The sequence below is a fragment of the Zonotrichia albicollis genome, chromosome 4 (assembly GCF_047830755.1).
Source record: "Zonotrichia albicollis isolate bZonAlb1 chromosome 4, bZonAlb1.hap1, whole genome shotgun sequence".
Classification (NCBI taxonomy): Eukaryota; Metazoa; Chordata; class Aves; order Passeriformes; family Passerellidae; genus Zonotrichia; species Zonotrichia albicollis.
Genome location: NC_133822.1, coordinates 1,650,632 through 1,671,498, shown reverse-complemented (window position 1 = coordinate 1,671,498; position 20,867 = coordinate 1,650,632). Strand labels below are relative to the sequence as shown.

Here is a 20,867-nt window from a genome sequence, read left to right as displayed (position 1 = left end):
CCCATGGAATAGGAGCAGTTCCTGAAGGATTGACCCCATGGATAAAGGGAGCTGTTCCTGAAGGACTGAAAACATGAAAAAGGGCTCTTGCTGGAGCAGTTCCTGAAGGATTAATGCCATGGAAAAGGAGTGATTCCTGAAGGATTGACCCCATGTATAAAGGGAGCAGTTCCTGAAGGATTGACCCTATGGATAAAGGGATCCAGGCTGGAGCAGTTCCTGAAGGACTGACCCCATGGAAATGGAGCAGTTCCTGAAGGATTGACCCCATGGAAATTGAGCAGTTCCTCAAGGATTGACCCTATGGAAAGGGATCCAGGCTGAAGCAGTTCCTGAAGGATTAATCCCATGGAAATGGAGCAGTTCCTGAAGGATTGACCCTATGGATAAAGGGAGCAGTTCCTGAAGGATTGACTCTATGGATAAAGGGAGCAGTTCCTGAAGGACTGAACCCATGGAAAAGGGTCAGTTCCTGAAGGTCTGACCCCATGGAAGGTGGAGCAGTTCCTGAAGGACTGACCCCATGGAAAGGGAGCAGTTCCTGAAGGATTGAGCCCATGGAAAGGGAGCAGTTCCTGAAGGATTGAGCCCATGGAAAAAGGGAGCAGTTCCTGAAGGACTGACCCCATGGAAAAGGAGCAGTTCCTGAAGGATTGACTCTATGGATAAAGGGATCCAGGCTGGAGCAGTTCCTGAAGGATTGACCCTATGGATAAAGGGAGCAGTTCCTGAAGGACTGAAAACATGAAAAGGGGCTCATGCTGGAGCACTTCCTGAAAGATTAATCCCATGGATAAAGGGAGCAGTTCCTGAAGGATTGACCCCATGGATAAAGGATGGGGGTCAGTTCCTGAAGGATTGACCCCATGGAAAGGGAGCAGTTCCTGAAGGATTGACCCCATGGAAAAGGGAGCAGTTCCTGAAGGATTGACCCCATGGAAATGGAGCAGTTCCTGGAGGATTGACCTCATGGAAAAGGGAGCAGTTCCTGAAGGACTGACCCCATGGATAAAGGGAGCAGTTCCTGAAGGACTGACCCCATGGATAAAGGGAGCAGTTCCTGAAGGATTGATCCCATGGAAAGGGAGCAGTTCCTGAAGGAATGACCCCATGGAAAGGGAGCAGTTCCTGAAGGATTGACCCCATGGATAAAGAGAACAGTTCCTGAAGGATTGACCCCATGGAAATGGAGCAGTTCCTGAAGGTCTGACCCCATGGAAAACAGAGCAGTTCCAAAAGGACTGACACATGGAAAAGGGAGCAGTTCCTGTAGGACTGACCCTATGGATAAAAGGAGCAGTTCCTGAAGGATTAATCCCATGGAAAGGGAGCAGTTCCTGAAGGATTGACCCCATGGATAAAGGGACCCACACTGGAATGGGCAGTTCCTAAAGCTGTGCCAGGGAAGGTTTAGGTTGGAATTGGGACAATTGAATTGGGACAATTCCTCCATGCAAGGCTTACCCAGCCCTGGCAGGGGTGCAGTCCCCATTCCTGGAGGGATTTCAAAACCCTGTGGATGTGGCACCTGGGGACATGGATGGCCCTGGAAGTGCTGGGAATGGTTGATGCCAACCCAAATAATTCCCTGTTTCTCTGAAATCAGGAGTGAAGTGCAATATTGGAGTTGGGACAGCAGGGGAGAGGAAGGTGTAAAAAAAAAAAAAAAAATTAAAATATATGGAATAATTCATTCCTGGCTGTGGATATTTTATTCCTTATTTTTTATTTTATTCCCTGTTTTCCTCTCCTCTCCAGGCACAGGGAAAACCTCGACCTTGGTGAAGTATGCAGAGAAATTCTCGGAGCTGAAATTCCTTTACCTGGCTTTTAACAAAGCTGTGGCAGAGAAGGGCAAGATGGTTTTCCCAAGGAATGTCACCTGCAAGACCTTCCACTCCTTGGCTTTTGGAAGCGTTGGGAGACAGTGAGTTTGGAATTCCAATCCCTTGGTGGAAGCAGGGAAAGGACAAGGAAGTGGAAGTGGTTTTGAGGGGGAACCCCCAGGATTTGAGGCAGCACAAATAACGGAGGGAAATTTATCATTGGTGGCTTCCAGATGGATGCAGTGGGATGCTCCAGGGATTTCGGCATCCATGGGAGCACCCCAAAGGCAAGGAATGGTTTGGGAGGTGGAAATCCCAAATTTCCCACTGGAATGCTCCAAGTGCTGCTTTTCCTGAGGATCAATTCCTTTTCCAGAGGATCAATTTCCTTATTCTGAGCTGTTTTTGTGATCCAATTTCTGTCCAATTCTGGCACATCTAAGCTTGGGGGGTACCAAGGAAAATGAGCCATGACCTGGAAAACCAGGAAAATCCCAATCCCTGGCTCTGCAAACACTCTGGAATTCCAGGGATGAGCTCAATTCTCCATCTCTAAAATGTATAAAATCAACCCATTTGTGCTTCCATAAGCACAAATTGTGCCAATCTAAAGATATTTGAATGAATTAAAAAAAAAAGGGATTTCTGTGTATTTTAACTTCTTTTTTGTCTTTTTTCTCCTGTCTTTTTTTTCCTGTCTTTTTTTTCCCTGACCATTTTTTTCCTGTCTTTTTCTTTTCCTGTCTTTTATTTTTCCCTGTCTTTTTCTTTCCCTGTCTCTTTTTTTCCTGTCTCTTTTTCTTTTCCTGTCTCTTTTCTTTCCTGTCTTTTTCTTTTCCTGTCTTTTTCTTTTCCTTTTTCTTTTCCTGTCTTTTTCTTTTCCTGTCTCGTTTTTTTCCTGTCTCTTTTTTTCCCTATCTTTTTCTTTTCCTGTCTTTTATTTTTCCCTGTCTTTTATTTTTCCCTGTCTTTTTCTTCTCCTTTTTCTTTTCCTGTCTTTTTCTTTTCCTTTTTCTGTTCCTGTCTTTTTCTTTTCCTGTCTTTTATTTTTCCTTCTTTTTCTTTTCCTGTCATTTTCTTTTCCTTTTTCTTTTCCTGTCTTTTATTTTTCCCTGTCTTTTTCTTTTCCTGTCTCTTTCTTTTCCTGTCTCTTTTTTTCCCTTTTTCTTTTCCTGTCTTTTTTTTCCCTGTCTTTTTCTTTTCCTTTTTCTTTTCCTGTCTTTTTCTTTTCCTGTCTCGTTTTTTTCCTGTCTCATTTTTTCCCTATCTTTTTCTTTTCCTGTCTTTTATTTTTCCCTGTCTTTTCCTTTTTCTTTTCCTTTTTCTTTTCCTTTTTCTTTTCCTGTCTTTTTTTCTGTTGCTTTTTTATCCTTTTTTTTTTTTTCCTTTTTTTTGTCTTTTTTTTTTTTTTTTTTTTGTCCCTCTGCCACAGCTACAAAGAGAAAGGCAAGCTGAACTTCTCCAAGATGTCAGTTTATTCCATCAGCTTCCTCCTGCGGAACAGGGAGGGCCAATCCCTGTTTGTGAGAGGGAAAACGGTGTCCCAGACCTTGGGCAACTTCTTCTCCTCCTCAGATGAGGAGATCTCCGAGGAGCACGTGCCCCTGAGGTTCAAAAACACCCATGGGAACATGGAGCAAGTCAGCCCGCAGGAAAAGAGGGTGAGGGTTTGGGGATGGAGCCTCTGGAATTTGCTGAGGTTTCATGGATGGGTTTTTGGGGAGGTCTGGGATGGTGGGAAATGTCCCTGCTCGTGGGTGGTGGGGTGGCTTTGAGGTGTCTTCCAAGCCAAAGCATTCCATGATTTTGTAAAATGATTCATGCTCATCCCCCTTCTCAAAATGTTGGTTGGAAGAGATCTTCCGGTGTTCGGCTGAAATTTGGGATTGGGGAATCCTTCAGTCAAGGGCTGGGGGTCAATCCTGAGCTTTGGAAGGAATCAGAGCCTGGTGCAACATTGCAAAGGAATTGGGGAGGAAAATCAAAAGGTTGGGATGAAAGGCAAAAGATTGGGAGGAGGAAGAATCAAAAGATTGGGAGGAGGAAGAATCAAAAGATTGGGAGGAGAAATCAAAGATTTGGAGGCAAAGGATGAGAATCAAAAGATTGGGATGAGAATCAGGAGGAAGAATCAAAGATTGGGAGGAGAAAGAATCAAAAGGTTGGGATGAAAATCAAAAGACTGGGATGAAAATCAGGAGGAAGAACCAAAGATTGGGAGGAAGAATCAAAGATTGGGAGGAGGAAGAATCAAAAGATTGGGAGGAGAAATCAAAGATTTGGAGGCGTAGGATGAGAATCGAAAGATTGGGATGAGAATCAAAAGATTGGGATGAAAATCAGGAGGAAGAATCAAAGATTGGGAGGAAGAATCAAAGAGTGGAAGGAGGAGGAATCAAAAGGTTGGGATGAAAATCAAAAGATTGGGATGAGAATCAAAAGATTGGGATGAAAATCAAAAGATTGGGATGAAAATCAGGAGGAAGAACCAAAGATTGGGAGGAAGAATCAAAAGATTGGAAGGAGGAAGAATCAAAAGATTGGGAGGAGGAAGAATCAAAAGATTGGGAGGAGAAATCAAAGATTTGGAGGCGAAGGATGAGAATCGAAAGATTGGGATGAAAATCAAAAGATTGGGATGAGAAACAAAAGATTGGGATGAAAATCAAAAGATTGGGATGAAAATCAGGAGGAAGAATCAAAGATTGGGAGGAAGAATCAAAGAGTGGGAGGAGGAGGAATCAAAAGGTTGGGATGAAAATCAAAAGATTGAGATGAGAGTCAAAAGATTGGGATGAAAATCAGGAGGAAGAATCAGAGATTGGGAGGAAGAATCAAAGAGTGGGAGGAGGAGGAATCAAAAGGTTGGGATGAAAATCAAAAGACTCGGAGGAGGAATCAAAGATTGGGAGAAGAAATCAAAGATTGGGAGGAGGAAGAATCAAAAGGCTGGGAGGAGAAATCAAAGATTTGGAGGCGAAGGATGAGAATCAAAAGATTGGGATGAGAATCAAAAGATTGGGATGAGAATCAAAAGGTTGGGATGAGAATCAAAAGATTGGGATGAGAATCAAAAGATTTGAGGCCCTTTCCAGCCCAAACCATTCCATAATTTTATTTTTATCCATGACTTTATCCTAATCCATCTCTTTTCTCATATCAGATCAATGTGGAGGAAGCCAGAGAGATTTGGCACAACATGAAGAAGCTGGATGGAGATGTAGAGAAGAAATACAAGATGACTTGTGATGGTAAAAGAGATGGAAAATCCCTTGGGAAAAAGGGATTTGGAGGTGGAAAAATCAATGGATTTATTATTCCTGCTTCTTCTGGCTGAGCATCCAGAAGGAGAAAATCCTTTTTTTTCCTGCCAATGGCTCACCAGGGAATATCCCTCTGGCTCCAGTTTTCTTTTTATGTATATTCATAAAATACATAAAATTAATTTCTGCTCCCATTAGGATAAAAATGTGCAGATTGTAAGGGTATTCCCATTTTTTAATGGCTAAAAATCAAGCCCAAAATTTGGAAGTTGCTTCCAGCACATCCTTTCTTGTCAATAGTGCTGGAGATAACTGGGAAAAACCTTTTTACTGGAACTTTTGGTGGGCATTAAGAAACTTGAAATCATCAAATTTGGGCTGCCAAGGGAGACAGAGATTTTTTTGTAACCCTTCCAAATATGGAAATTCCAAACAGGAAGCGAAGCCAGAAATGTCCCAAAAAAAACCCCAAAAAACCCCAAAAAAACACCAAAAAAAAAAAGGGAAAAGGGGGATTTGTTTTAAAGATCCTATTGGATCTTCCCTGTCCTTGAAATTCCTGATTTTTTCCCTCAGGATATTTGAAACTCTGGCAGCTCAGCAAGCCCCAGCTCTTGGGATACGATGCCATTTTTGTGGATGAAGCCCAGGATTGCACTCCAGGTGAGTTATTCCAGGAGCTCCATGTGCTCAGGAATGTGGTGGAAGTATCTCACCCTAAACACTTGGAATTTTAACTAATTTTTCCCTCAGGTTTGATGTTTAAACTGAGCTTTTTCTTGGCTTTGAATTGGAGCAGGTTCTTCCCTCATGATCCAAACTGAATTTGGAACAGGTTCTTCCAAATTGAGCTTTCCCTTGAGTTTGGAGCAGGTTCTTCCCTCATGATCCTAACTGAGCTTTCCCTTGAGTTTGGATTGGAGCAGGTTCTTCCCTCATGATCCCAACTGGGCTTTTCCTTGTGTTTGGATTGGAGCAGGTTCTTCCTTCATGATCCAAGCTGGATTTGGAACAGGTTCTTCCAAATTGAGCTTTATGTTGAGTTTGGAGCAGGTTCTTCCCTCATGATCCCAACTGAGCTTTCCCTTAGGTTTGTAGCAGGTTCTTCCTTCATGTTCCAATTTTTTCCCCTCACGGCCATTGTGGATATCATGCAATCCCAAAAATGAGGGAAAGTCATGGTGGGAGATCCTCCCCCTCAGAAGTTCTTCCCTCATGATCCAAACTGAGCTTTTCCTTGGCTTTGGAGCAGGTTCTTCCTTCATGATCCAATTTTTTTCCCCTCACAGCCATTGTGGATATTGTGCAATCCCAAAACTGTGGGAAAATCCTGGTGGGAGACCCTCACCAGCAGAGGTTCTTCCCTCATGATCCACACTGAGCTTTTCCTTGGGTTTGAACCCTCATGATCTCAACTGAGATTTTCCTTAGGTTTGGATTGGAGCAGGTTCTTCCCTCATGATCCAAGCTGAATTTGGAACAGGTTCTTCCAAATTGAGCTTTATGTTGAGTTTGGAGCAGGTTCTTCCCTCATGATCCAAACTGGGCTCTGAGTTTTTGCTTGGGTTTGGATTGGAGCAGGTCTTCCCTCATGGTCCAAACTGAACTTTTCCTTGGATTTGGACCCTCATGATCCCAACTGAGCTTTTCCTTGGACTTGGAGCAGGTTCTTCCCTCATGATCCCAACTGAGCTTTCCCTTGGATTTGGACCCTCATGATCCCAACTGAGCTTTTCCTTGTATTTGGATTGGAGCAGGTTCTTCCCTCATGATTCCAACTGAGCTTTTCCTTGGGTTTGGATTGGAACAGGTTCTTCCTTCACGGTCCAAACTGGATTTGGAACAGGTTCTTCCAAATTGAGCTTTATGTTGAGTTTGGAGCAGGTTCTTCCCTCATGATCCCAACTGGATTTTTCCTTGGGTTTGGATTGGAGCAGTTTCTTCCCTCATGATCCAAACTGAATTTGGAACAGGTTCTTCCAAATTGAGCTTTATGTTGAGTTTGGAGCAGGTTCTTCCCTCATGATCCCAACTGAGCTTTTCCTTGTATTTGGATTGGAGCAGGTTCTTCCCTCATGATCCAGGCTGGATTTGGAACAGGTTCTTCCAAATTGAGCTTTCCCTTGAGTTTGGAGCAGGTTCTTCCCTCATGATCCCAGCTGGGCTTTTCCTTGTGTTTGGATTGGAGCAGGTTCTTCCCTCATGATCCCAACTGAGCTTCTCCTTGGACTTGGAGCAGGTTCTTCCCTCATGATCCCAACTGAATTTGGAACAGGTTCTTCCAAATTGAGCTTTATGTTGAGTTTGGAGCAGGTTCTTCCCCCATGATCCAAACTGAATTTGGAACAGGTTCTTCCAAATTGAGCTTTATGTTGAGTTTGGAGCAGGTTCTTCCCTCATGATCCAAGCTGGATTTTGAGCAGGTTCTTCCAAATTGAGCTTTCCCTTGGGTTTGGAGCAGGTTCTTCCCTCATGATCCAAACTGGATTTGGAACAGGTTCTTCCAAATTGAGCTTTCCCTTGGTTTGGAGCAAGTTCTTCCTTCATGATCCAATTTTTTCCCCTCACGGCCATTGTGGATATTGTGCAATCCCAAAAATGAGGGAAAATCATGGTGGGAGATCCTCACCCTCAGAAGTTCTTCCCTCATGATCCCAACTGAGCTTTCCCTTGGCTTTCGAGTAGATTCTTCCTTCATGATCCAATTTTTTTCCCCTCACAGCCATCGTGGATATTGTGCAATCCCAAAACTGTGGGAAAATCTTGGTGGGAGACCCTCACCAGCAGATCTACACCTTCAGGGGGGCTGTCAACACCCTGTACCTGGTGCCTCACACCCACGTGTACTACCTGACCCAGGTAAGGGGCAGCGTTTTCCATGGATAAATCCCAGATCCATGGAAAACTTGGCACTGTGGAGGGTTTGCTTTTCCCTGGATTCAGGGGAATCTGGCAGTTGTGGAGGGATCCCATCCTGTAGGTGGAAAAGTGGGAGTTGAGAAAGAGGAAGTGTGCAGAAAGGATCGTATGTGGCCCGAAGTTTAGAGTCCGACTAGCTGAGGGCGAAAGGCCGACGCCCCTCTGCAATTCCTGGCCAGCGCCCTTCGGCGTCTGAGGGCCTCGGGCTGTGCTGGCTGTGGACTGGCGTACCTCGCTGGTATATGAGAGGAACGGAACTGACCATTTCCCGGGGGTTAAACATCGGTTTATTGACGGTGATGCCGCATCCAAACACCGGGAAACCATCCGGGAAAAAGTTTTTTTTCATAGGGGGTGCAAACAGGATTATAAAGGAAGGGGGTGGGTACAGGCGGAGCCAATCAGGAAAGGTGAGGGGATGAACTTCACAGAACTGACACTCCATGGAGACCAATAATCAAAAGGTAAAGGAGGTGTCCTGGGGCCCCAGCCAACCACCATCTCTAGAGAGGAGAAGGTTCTCGAAACCTGGGAGGAGGAAGGGAGTGATTGACTGGACAGGGAGGAAACAACTTTCACTGATAAGGGAAACCAAGGGGAGAAGCAATTACATATCGGCAACTATGAATAGCGGTTGCTATAGCAACTTAGCTGACAGGCTAGCAGTGGCGGGAAGAACTGGGGGAACGAAACCATTTTACACATAATAGGGGAGAACAATACATAAATTGGGGGAATAACACAAGAAACTTAGCAACACACTACCACATCTCCCCGTTTTTTACCAAATAAAAATTAAAATGAAGAGAAAAGTCCAAATTAAGCTTAGAATGCAGGAACTCGCAGCTGGTCATGACGAGTGTCTTTGTCTTCTGAACATTGCAAGGGACAGTGGCACTCGGCGCAGTCAGTTTCCTCCGGACTAGCTTGCAAATTAGGAGGATGAAAATCAAAAGTGAGTTGGGGAAATGTACTAAAAGACAAAAGGTGAACAGTTAAACGCAAAATACTTAAACAGATGGTTCTGCCCCAAATAATAAATCCAGTTCGGGAGAAGAAGAAGAAATGGGGGAAGGAGGTTGGGATTAATAAACCAGAGGTAGTTCAGTGACGAGAGGGGTAGGAGCAGCAGTCTCAGCATTGGGGAGGAAGTAAACATCTGAGGAAACTGATGGTGTTTGGGAGGGTTTTCTCCGTCACCGCGAGCACGCCTGAACTTGTGACTCAACTTCCTTCTGCATCCTCTGCTTCGGGATGAGGTGCTTGACTCATTTGGATGGTCTTTTTCCTCTGTCTTCTTCCTATCTTGCTTCCGCCTCCATTCCATGTAGTCTTGGCGCATGGGACACTGAGGCATCCAATGCCCCACCTTGCCACAGAGATGGCAGGGATGGGTTGCTGATGTCCTCCTGCCGGACTCAGAAGTAGAAGGACCGGCCACGGGGGAAGCTTCAGCCTCTATGAAGTCTTGCTCGGGGCATTCAGCAAAATGCACAGATGTTCTCTTAGGCCTTGGGGCCAGGGAGACTTGACGCACTACGACATCTATCATGGCTTCTACTGTGGGCTTAGGACTTCGAGGGAGAGTTTTTATAGCCTTGCGGCAGTCAGCGTTGGCATTGCTATAAGCCATCTGCTCAAGCATTTTTTCCCTGTCATCCTCTCCAAACGCTTGCGCTTCCACATATCTGTATAGACGTTCGATAAATTCCATGTATGGCTCTTGCGCCCCTTGCAAAACCTCAGCATCTTCCCATTGGGAGGTAACTACCTCTAACTTAAAGAAGGCCCGCTCAGCTGCCCGGGCCGTCTCTACTAGCTGGGATGGGAATAAGGCTTTAGCTTGATTTGCCCCTTCAGCCCACTGTCCTTCACCCAAAAGATGTTCTTGGGTAATTAACTGACCATCTGCGTCATGGGACAGTGTAAGGTTCCCCCAAAAACTTGGGAGTACTTCCACTATTTCCCTCCTCCATTCCCTCACCCAGACTCTAAATTCCATGGGTCTGAGCAGGCTAGAGAAGAGGGACCTTAAATCCGTCGGTACCAAATCTCCCTGAGCAAGGGTATTGTGTAGCAAACCCCGGAAGAATTCTGACTCCCGGGAGTAATCTTTCTGAGCTTTGCATAGCTCCTTTATTTGGACCTGTGCTAAAGGCACCCACTGTGCCCGTGCATTTCCCCTTTCTCTTATATGATATGTTACCGGGGCGGCTTCTAATATGGGAGCTTGCTCCAGTTTTCGGCTTTCCTCCCCCCCCCCTCTGAACACAAAGCGTGAGAGCTGGGGGGGGTGGCGTGGGAACCGAAACTGAAGGAGGTTGAGGCGGGGTTTGGAGCTGACGTAAGGCAAGGGAGTGGGCGCGGCAAAGTACCCTTCTCCGCCCCCCGGACGGCGTTCGGAGGCGGAGGGAAAAACGAAAACGGAGCGGGGGGGAAGGGAGTGGGGGGCTGAACCGGGGGAGGGGTTTGAGGAGGAGCTGAAGGTGGGGCGGAGTGCTGAGGAGTGAGCGGGACGGAGGGAGGGTATGAGAGAGGAGTAACTGAGCAAGGAGTGTGGTCAGGGTGAAGGAAGGGGTTGGTGCTTGGGAGGAACGGGTTAGCGGAAGAAGAAAGGGCTCTGGCGGCAGAGACCGCGTGGTCCCCGCCATCTTGGACAGTAAAGGGGCTACTTTGTAGAATTTCATTACTAAGCGGAACAAACTTAGGGGTTGAAACTGGGGACTTGGGAACTGGGGTAGAAGGGGAGGATGGAGGAACTTGGGCAGGGCTCCTCGGACGGGGAGGCTGAGCAGGTCGAAAGGGAGCAGGGGCAGAATGGTTTCCCTGCTTTTTGTTGGCCTTTAAAATCCCTTTCGAGGGCTCCTGCCTGTGTGAAGAGGGTGAGGGCTGGGGGGTAAGGATGCGGGAACTGGGAGAACTAGGGAACAAACTAGAAGAAGAAAGATCCTTTCTTGAACTCCCGGCTGGGCGCAGCGAAGTTAATACTTTGCTTGCCCAGTATGCCACGTTAGACAACCGGGGTTCCCCAGCGTTAACCTGTTGATCTAATTTGGCCACAACGGCTGCCCAAAAGCGCGGCTCTTTCGCAACCTCTGGGGAAACTTCAGGGAAATGTAAAAATACCCATCTAATCAACACTATCAACTCTTTCTTGGGGGCAGTAAAACCTCTTCCAAGTAACAAACCCTTAACTACAAAAAAAACTCCTTTTTGGGTTTTGCTCTGACCCACACCCATGATCGTGGGGGGTGTAGCGACCCCACCACGGCAAACCGCGCGGAAAAACCGCCCTGCGCTGAAAGAGCCCGCCGCAACCAGTCAGCGCCGCGCCGAGAGCCCCGCTGCTGGGCCTGGCGTCACCGTGCCGGGGCACCGCGAGCGCGAAAGGCGGCAGACGGCAGTCCCCCTCGTAGAGCTCCCAGGGAAAATTAAAAGGGCAGGGGAGGAACCGAGTCCGGGGTTCACCTAATCAAAGAGCGTTGCAAACGAAAAGTTCAGGCGGATTAGTCCACTGACACCGGAGGAAGTCTGACGGCTAGTAGATTTAAAGTCCAGTCCGCGGGGTACGGTAAAGCCCCCGCGTGGGCGCCATCTGCAGAAAGGATCGTATGTGGCCCGAAGTTTAGAGTCCGACTAGCTGAGGGCAAAAGGCCGACGCCCCTCTGCAATTCCTGGCCAGCGCCCTTCGGCGTCTGAGGGCCTCGGGCTGTGCTGGCTGTGGACTGGCGTACCTCGCTGGTATATGAGAGGAACGGAGCTGACCATTTCCCGGGGGTTAAACATCGGTTTATTGACGGTGATGCCGCATCCAAACACCGGGAAACCATCCGGGAAAAAGTTTTTTTCATAGGGGGTGCAAACAGGATTATAAAGCAAGGGGGTGGGTACAGGCGGAGCCAATCAGGAAAGGTGAGGGGATGAACTTCACAGAACTGACACTCCATGGAGACCAATAATCAAAAGGTAAAGGAGGTGTCCTGGGGCCCCAGCCAACCACCATCTCTAGAGAGGAGAAGGTTCTCGAAACCTGGGAGGAGGAAGGGAGTGATTGACTGGACAGGGAGGAAACAACTTTCACTGATAAGGGAAACCAAGGGGAGAAGCAATTACATATCGGCAACTATGAATAGCAGTTGCTATAGCAACTTAGCTGACAGGCTAGCAGTGGCGGGAAGAACTGGGGGAACGAAACCATTTTACACATAATAGGGGAGAACAATACATAAATTGGGGGAATAACACAAGAAACTTAGCAACACACTACCACAGAAGTGTTGCAGGGAAATTCCTCTTTTTTGAGGGGATCACATCTGGAATGCTGGATCCAGCTGCCAGCATTTCCGGGAGTATTTTGGGGATTTTGGTGCCTTTTCCAAGAAAAAGAATTGTCCAGGAGGTTGGTGGTAATGGCATCATTTGTATTTAAGAATGACCAGGATTTCCAGGAATATTTTGGAGGGATTTTATTGCTTTTTCAAAGAGGGAAGTTCTCCAGAAGGTCCTAAGAATAACCAAGATTGCCAGGAATGTTTTGGAGGGATTTTGGTACCTTTGACATGGAAAAAATTGTGGGGAATCCCATAATTCCATACAGATAGAATTTTAGAGATCCCAAGAATGATTGTGGTTTTCCTGCTGATCCCGGGGTTTTTCCAGAGTTTCAGGTTCGGCCCCGAGATCGCCTACGTGGGAGCCACGATCCTGGATGTGTGCAAAGGGATCCGCAGCAAAACCCTGCTGGGAGGGAGGCAAAGGGGTGAGGAATTCAGTTGGGAATCATTCATTCATTCATTCATTCATTCATTCATTCATTCATTCATTCATTCATTCATATGTTAAATTAAAAATATTCATTAATTCAATCTGGAATAATAATGATATTATATCTATATTATGTTATTACCATATTATATCTACATTATATCTATATTATATTATTGCCACATTATAGCATATTATGTATTATATTATTATAAAGTATATATATTTAAAAATTAATATATACAATATATATTATATTTACAACATATACAATATATATAATAATTGTATATAATTATTATATACTATATATTGTGTATATATAATATATACACTATATATAATATATATTATTTTATATATATTATTATAAATAATATAATGTTTATAATAATATATATTATAAATAAATAATAAATTAACTTTTATTAGAAATAAAAATTATATTATATATAATTATAATTATATATCAATTATAATTTTTATATAATACAATATATATACTGTATATAAATTAATATGAATACGATATATGATATATATATATAATATCTTATGTGTAATGATATATAATATGTATAATAATATATAATATATATGTTATATTTTATTATATAGAATAATATATCATAATATATTATTATATTATTAGATATTATATCTATATCTATATTATTACCATATTATACCTATGTATCTATATTAAATTATTGGCACATTATACCATATTATTTATTATATCATTATAATAGCTATATTTATATATGTATTATATTATATATAATATATATTCTTTTAACATGTATTATATATAATATCATAATATTAGATAAAATATGTAATATAATATAATATAATATAATATAATATAATACCTAATATTACTATAATGTCAAATACTATCATTAGCTAATAAATAATATTACTGATTTATAGTAAATAATCTTATATTAAATAATATAGTATATAATAAATATAATTAATTTATAAATTTAACTTCTAAATTTAATTATAAATTAGAAATAAATTCATTATATTGCAAAATAATTAATTAATTTTGTTAAATAATAATATTATCAATATTAAGTAATGAAATTGATGTAATTTAATTTATTCTAAAATTTGAAAATTGTGTGCTTAGAAATAAATACTTTAATCATTTCCCAAAAATGAAGATTTCGTTAATTTCTTAAAGTTCAATTAATAATGGAAAATAATAAATAAAAAATAACAGGTAAATATTAACTATAAAGAGATTAAAAATTAATATATTAAGTAGCAGCAGATAAAAGAATGAAATGCAAATATTCAACTAATAATAAAAAATTTAATTAATAATGAAAAGTAAATATTAAATTAACAATAAAATGTAAAACTGTATTAATATGAAAATAGTAATAATAATTAATTTACTAAATTCAATTAATAATGAAGAGAAATAATGTGTAAATAATAACAGATAATTATTAAATTAATAGTAACAGATAAAATAATGAACTCTAAATATTCAATACAAAATATGAAATTAAATTAATAATAAAATATGAACTTAAAATTATGATGTAAAATATTAAAATATTAAATTTATAGTGTCTGTCTAAGTATTATAGATATCAAATTTATAATACAAATTTCCCTTGTATTAATATTGAAATATATATAATAGCTAAATTAAATTATTACTAAAATATAAGTATAAATAATAATAAATATAAAATAATGAAAGGTTAAATTAAATTAATAATAAGCAATAAGCAATTTATTCCCTATTATTAAATTCGCAATAAAATAGAAATAATTAATTAATAGCAAAATATAAAATCATAACATACGAAATTACATTAATCATTAATTTTAAATAGTGATTAATTTCCAAAAATAAATTCATAATAAAAGATAAAGTTACATTTAGTAATAAAATATAATAAAACGAGTAAATTATTAATGAAATATTAGTAATACTCATTAATAATTAACCAGGAATTCCAGCTGGGAGTGGCTGTGGGTAACTGGGAATGGGAATGGGTAACTGGGAATGGCCGTGGGTAACTGGGAATGGGAATGCTGTGGGTAACTGGGAATGGCCGTGGGTAACTGGGAATGGATGTGGGTAACTGGGAATGGCCGTGGGTAACTGGGAATGGCTGTGGGTAACTGGGAATGGATGTGGGTAACTGGGAGTGGGAATGGGAGTGGGTAACTGGGAATGGGAATGGCTGTGGGTAACTGGGAGTGGCTGTGGGTAACTGGGAATGGGAGTGGGTAACTGGGAATGGCTGTGGGTAACTGGGAATGGCCGTGGGTAACTGGGAATGGCCGTGGGTAACTGGGAATGGGAATGGGTAACTGGGAATGGCCGTGGGTAACTGGGAATGGGAGTGGGTAACTGGGAATGGGAATGGCTGTGGGTAACTGGGAATGGGAATGGCTGTGGGTAACTGGGAGTGGCTGTGGGTAACTGGGAATGGGAGTGGGTAACTGGGAATGGCTGTGGGTAACTGGGAATGGCCGTGGGTAACTGGGAATGGGAATGGCCGTGGGTAACTGGGAATGCTGTGGGTAACTGGGAATGGCTGTGGGTAACTGGGAATGGCCGTGGGTAACTGGGAATGGGAATGGCCGTGGGTAACTGGGAATGCTGTGGGTAACTGGGAATGGGAATGGGTAACTGGGAATGGCTGTGGGTAACTGGGAATGGGAGTGGGTAACTGGGAATGACTGTGGGTAACTGGGAATGGCCGTGGGTAACTGGGAATGGGAATGGCTTTGGGTAACTGGGAATGCTGTGGGTAACTGGGAATTCTCCTGGGAATGCTGTGTTTAACTGGAAATGGGAATGCAGTGTTTAACTGGGAATTCCAGCATGGAATGCAGTGTTTAACTGGGAATTCCAGCTGGGAATGCTGGTTAAACTGGGAATTCCAGCTGGGAATGCTCTGTTTAACTGGGAATTCTAGCATGGAATGCTGTGTTTAACTGGGAATTCCAGCTGGGAATGCTGGTTTAACTGGGAATTCCAGCTCGGAATTCTGATCTAACTGGGAAATTTTCTGGGAATGCTATGTTTAACTGGGAAATCCAGCATGGAATGCAGTGTTTAACTGGGAATTCCAGTTGGGAATGCTGTGTTTAACTGGGAATTCCAGCATGGAATGCAGTGTTTAACTGGGAATTCCAGCATGGAATGCTGTGTTTAACTGGGAATGGGAATGCAGTGCTTAACTGGGAATTTTTCTGGTAATGCTATGGTTAGCTGGGAATTCCAGCATGGATTGCAGTGTTTAACTGGGAATTCCAGCTTGGAATGCAGTGTTTAACTGGGAATGCAGTGTTTAACTGGGAATTCCAGCTGGGAATGCAGTGTTTAACTGGGAATGCTGGTTTAACTGGGAATGCAGTGTTTAACTGGGAATTCCAGCTTGGAATGCAGTGTTTAACTGGGAATGCAGTGTTTAACTGGGAATTCCAGCTGGGAATGCAGTGTTTAACTGGGAATTCCAGCTGGGAATGCTGGTTTAATTGGGAATTCCTCCCTCAGGGGACGTGAGGGGGGCCCGGCAGGGGAAGATGGCGCTGCTGTCCCGCAGCAACTGGAACGTGTTTGAGGACGCCGTGGAATTCTCTGGGAGAGACCCCCCGGCCAAAATCCACGTCATTGGGGTGAGGGGCACTGCACCCAGTCAAATCCCAAAGATTTCAAGGAATATTCCAGGAAAAAAAAGGAATTTTTTGTGCCCAGGGGTTGCCGTTATTCTCCAACCCTCACAGGCCTCATCCCATTTTAAGGCTTCTTTGTGCAGGCCTCAATCCATTTTTAGGATCATTTGTCCCATTTTTATCAGGGATGGGGCAAGGAAAAGAGGGATGGACAGCAGGAATAAAGAATTCCAAGGATTTAAATGAATATTCCAGGAAAAAGCAGGAATTTTTGGAAAAAATAGCAGGAATTTTTTGTGGCCAGGGATGATATTCAGAGCTGTTATTCCCCGAGCCTTGAAGGCCTCATCCTATTTTGGGGATAATTTTTCCAATTTTTATCAGGGATGGGGCAAGGAAAGAGGGATGGACAGTTGGGACAAGTTATTCTGAGGTTTTAAATAAATATTCCAGGAAAAAGTAGGAATTTTTGGTGGTCAGGGATGATATTTGGAGCTGTTCCTCTCCAACCCTCCCAGGCCTTGTCCCGTTTTGAGGCTTCTTTGTGCAGGCCTCCATTTTTAGGATCATTTGTCCCATTTTTGAGGGATGGGGCAGGGAAAGAGGGATGGACACCTGGAACAAGTTATTCCAAGGATTTCAATAAATATTCCAGGAAAAAGCAGGAATTTTCAGGAAAAAGGAGGATTTTTTTGTGGCCCGGGATGTTATTCAGAGCTGTTATTCCCTGAGCCTTGCAGGCCTCATCCTATTTTGGGGATAATTTTTCACATTTTTTTGAGGGTCTGGGGCACGGAAAAGAGGGATAGACATTGGAATGAGTTATTCCACGGATTTCAATGAATATTCCAGGAAAAAGCAAGAATTTTGAAAAAAAAGCAGGAATTTTTTGTGGCCAGGGATGTTATTCAGAACTGTTATTCCCTGAACCTTGAAGGCCTCATCCCATTTTTAGGATAATTTTTCACATTTTTATCAGGGATGGGGCAAGGAAAGAGGAATAGACATTTGGAACAAGTTATTCTGAGGTTTTAAATAAATATTCCAGAAAAAAGCAGGAATTTTTGGTGGTCAGGGATGATTTTTGGAGCTGTTCCTCCCCAGCCCTCACAGGCCTTGTCCCGGTTTGAGGCTTCTTTGTGCAGGCCTCAATTTTTAGGATCATTTGTCCCATTTTTGAGGGATGGGGCAGGGAAAGAGGGATAGACACCTGGAACAAGTTATTCCAAGGATTTAAATGAATATTCCAGGAAAAGACAGGAATTTTCAGGAAAAAGGAGGATTTTTTTGTGGCCAGGAATGTTATTTAGAGCTGTTATTCCCCGAGCATTGAAGGCCTCATCCCATTTTGGGGATAATTTTTCACTCATTTTTTTGAGGGATGGGGCAAGGAAAAGAGGGATAGACACCTGGAACAAATTATTCCAAGGATTTCAATGAATATTCCAGGAAAAAGCAGGAATTTTTTGAAAAAATAGCAGGAATTTTTTGTGGACAGAAATGATATTTGGAGCTGTTATTTTCCAACCCTTGCAGGCCTCATCCCATTTTTAGGATCATTTTTCACATTTTTTTGAGGGATGGGGCAAAGAAAAGAGCAGGAATAAAGAATTCCAAGGTTTTCAATGAATATTCCAGGAAAAAGCAGGAATTTTTGGAAAAAATAGGAAATTTTTGTGGCCAGAAATGATATTTGGAGCTGTCATTGTCCAAGCCTTGCAGGCCTCATCCCATTTTCAGGATAATTTTTCCCATTTTTATCAGGGATTGGGCAGGAGAACAACAAAATTGGTGGAATTTGGAGCGGTTTGGAATCTGATTTTTGGGAATTTTAGGCTGAAATTTCAAATTTTCCATCTTTTTTCCCACCCAAATTCCAATTCAAGGAGGGGTTGAAGTGCTCAGGATTGAAAATCTTCGAGCAATTTGGAATAAATCAAATTTATAAATACAAGAAATTCATTATTTTTATTTTATGTTATTTTATTTTTAGCATCTTGTTCATAAATAATTTTTATAAGTAAAATAAATACATAAATAAAGCATATCAATATCTATAAAATAATAAAAATATATTAATAAATACATACAAAAAATACATAAATAAAATTTGGTTTATAAATAAATTTTATAAATAAAATAAATACATAAATAAAGCATATAAATATCTATAAAATAATAAAAATATATTAATAAATACATACAAAAATAATACAAAAATAAAAAATTGGTTTATAAATTAATTTTATAAATATATTTTTCTTTCTTTTAGGGATTGGAGAGATTTGGCCTGAGTAAAATTTATGATATTTGGAAGCTCAGCCTGCCTGCAGATGTCAGGAAAAACTGTGAGTATTCCCTTATCCTTCTTTTTTCCAAGATTTTTTAATAATAATAATAATAATAATAATAATAATAATAATAATAATAATAATAATAATAATAATAATAATAATAATAATAATATTTCTATATTATATATAGTTTTATATGATCCATTATAGATATTGAATAATTATATATTCTATTTTAATAATTAACCCTGGCTACTTTTATATTTCCTAATTAATTTTTTTGTTAAAACCTCATTTTTTTAATGGTTTTATCATGGGCTGAGCTGTTTTGGCTGCTTAATTCCAGAAATCTTAATTTCAATTTTTTAAAATTTATTTTTACCCTTCCCTGGATTGTTTTGGGTGTAAAGCTCCATTTTTTAAATTTCCTTTAAAATATGGAATAAATGTCAGGAAAAAATCTTGGATTTCCTTTCAAAAATAGAATAAAATTCGGGGTAAAATTCAGGATTTCCTTTAAAATATGGAATCAAATCAAAGATTTCTTTTAAAATATGGAATAAAATTCAGGATAAAAATTTGGGATTTCCTTTAAATTCAGGATTTTCCTTTAGAGTATGGAGTAAAATTCAGGATTTCCTTTAAAATATGGAATAAAATATGGAATAAAATTTAGGATTTTCTTTATATTCAGGATAAAATTCAGATTAAAATATCAAAATTTCCTTTAAAATACAGAATAAAATCCAGGAAAAAATTCAGGACAAAATTCAGTATTTCTTTTAAAATACGGAATAAAATTAAGGATAAAATTCAGGTTGAAATTCAGGATTTCCTTTAAAACATGGAATAAAATTCAGGCTTTCCTTTATAGAATGGGAAAAAATTCAAGATTTCCTTTAAAGCATTCCTATAAAATTCAGGGTTTCCTTTTAAAATTCAGGTTAAAAATTCAGGATTTCCTTTAAAATATGGGATAGAATTCAGGATTTAATTTAAAACATGGAATAAAAATCAGGGAAAAATCAAGATAAAATTCAGGATTTCCTTTAAAATATGGGATAAAATTCAGGATTTTCTTTCAAATGTGGAATAAATTCAGGGAAAAATTCTGGATAAAATTCAGCATTTCCTTTAAAATATGGAGTAAAAACAGGAAAAAATTCAGGATAATATTCAGCATTTCCTTTATAGTATGGATTAAAATTCATCATTAAAATTAAAGATTTCCTTTAAAATATGGGATAAAATTCAGGATTTCCTTTGAAATGTGGAATAAAATTCAGGATGAAATTCAGGATTTCCTTTAAAATATGGAGTAAAATTCAGGTTAAAAAATCAGGATTTCCTTTAAAATTCAGGCTAAAATTCAGGATAAACATCATCCCTTTAAAATCTAGGAACAGCAGATGAGATTTTTAATGGAGACAACAAAAATTCCCCAATTTTCCACAAATATCTGATTACCTGAATAAAATTCCCCCTTTTTTTTGGCGAGTTGAACTGCTTGGAAAATTCCTTCAGCAGCTGGAAAACGATGGGAATCAATACAGGACGGAAAAATCATAGTGCAAATTATAAAAATTCAAATATATTAATTTTTTATTTATTATCATTTATTTATATTATTTAATGGAATTAAAAATTAAAATACATGAAATATATTAAAATGAAAAAATTCATATATTTCATATATTAAATTAATGAATCATTTAATTATAATAATTATAAATATATAATAGATATTTTTATATACAAATTTATATATTTTATATGTATTTATATATATAATTTTTATATATTATTATATATATTTATTTATATATTTTAATATATAATTATATATAAATATATTTAAACATGATTATATTTATTCTATAATTTTATTTATTATATAATAATGAATATATATTTTATATATAACTTTTATATATTGTTAATATATTTATTTATATATTTATATATAATTACTTATAAATATATTTTAATATAATTATATTTATTATATTGTTATATTTATTCTATAATTATATCATTATGAATATATATTAATATATATAATTTTTATAAATTGTTAATATATATTTATTTATATATTTAATATATAATTATATATAAATGTATTTTAATATAATTATGAATAT

At 39.9% G+C, this 20,867-nt stretch overlaps 1 protein-coding gene across 7 annotated transcripts in view; it reads left to right on the top strand.

Annotated features, from left to right (window-relative positions):
• The window catches only part of FBH1 (F-box DNA helicase 1), a 53,492-nt gene that overhangs the window by 21,315 nt on the left and 11,310 nt on the right, over positions 1 to 20,867 (top strand). For all 7 annotated transcript variants that reach the window (XM_074540346.1, XM_074540345.1, XM_074540347.1 and 4 more), the window contains exons 9-16: positions 1,759 to 1,927; positions 3,259 to 3,487; positions 4,990 to 5,077; positions 5,666 to 5,752; positions 7,812 to 7,948; positions 12,668 to 12,767; positions 16,311 to 16,432; positions 18,702 to 18,777. In XM_074540346.1, the coding sequence (XP_074396447.1) occupies positions 1,759 to 1,927; positions 3,259 to 3,487; positions 4,990 to 5,077; positions 5,666 to 5,752; positions 7,812 to 7,948; positions 12,668 to 12,767; positions 16,311 to 16,432; positions 18,702 to 18,777 (1,008 nt within the window). The remainder of the gene's footprint in view (positions 1 to 1,758; positions 1,928 to 3,258; positions 3,488 to 4,989; positions 5,078 to 5,665; positions 5,753 to 7,811; positions 7,949 to 12,667; positions 12,768 to 16,310; positions 16,433 to 18,701; positions 18,778 to 20,867) is intronic.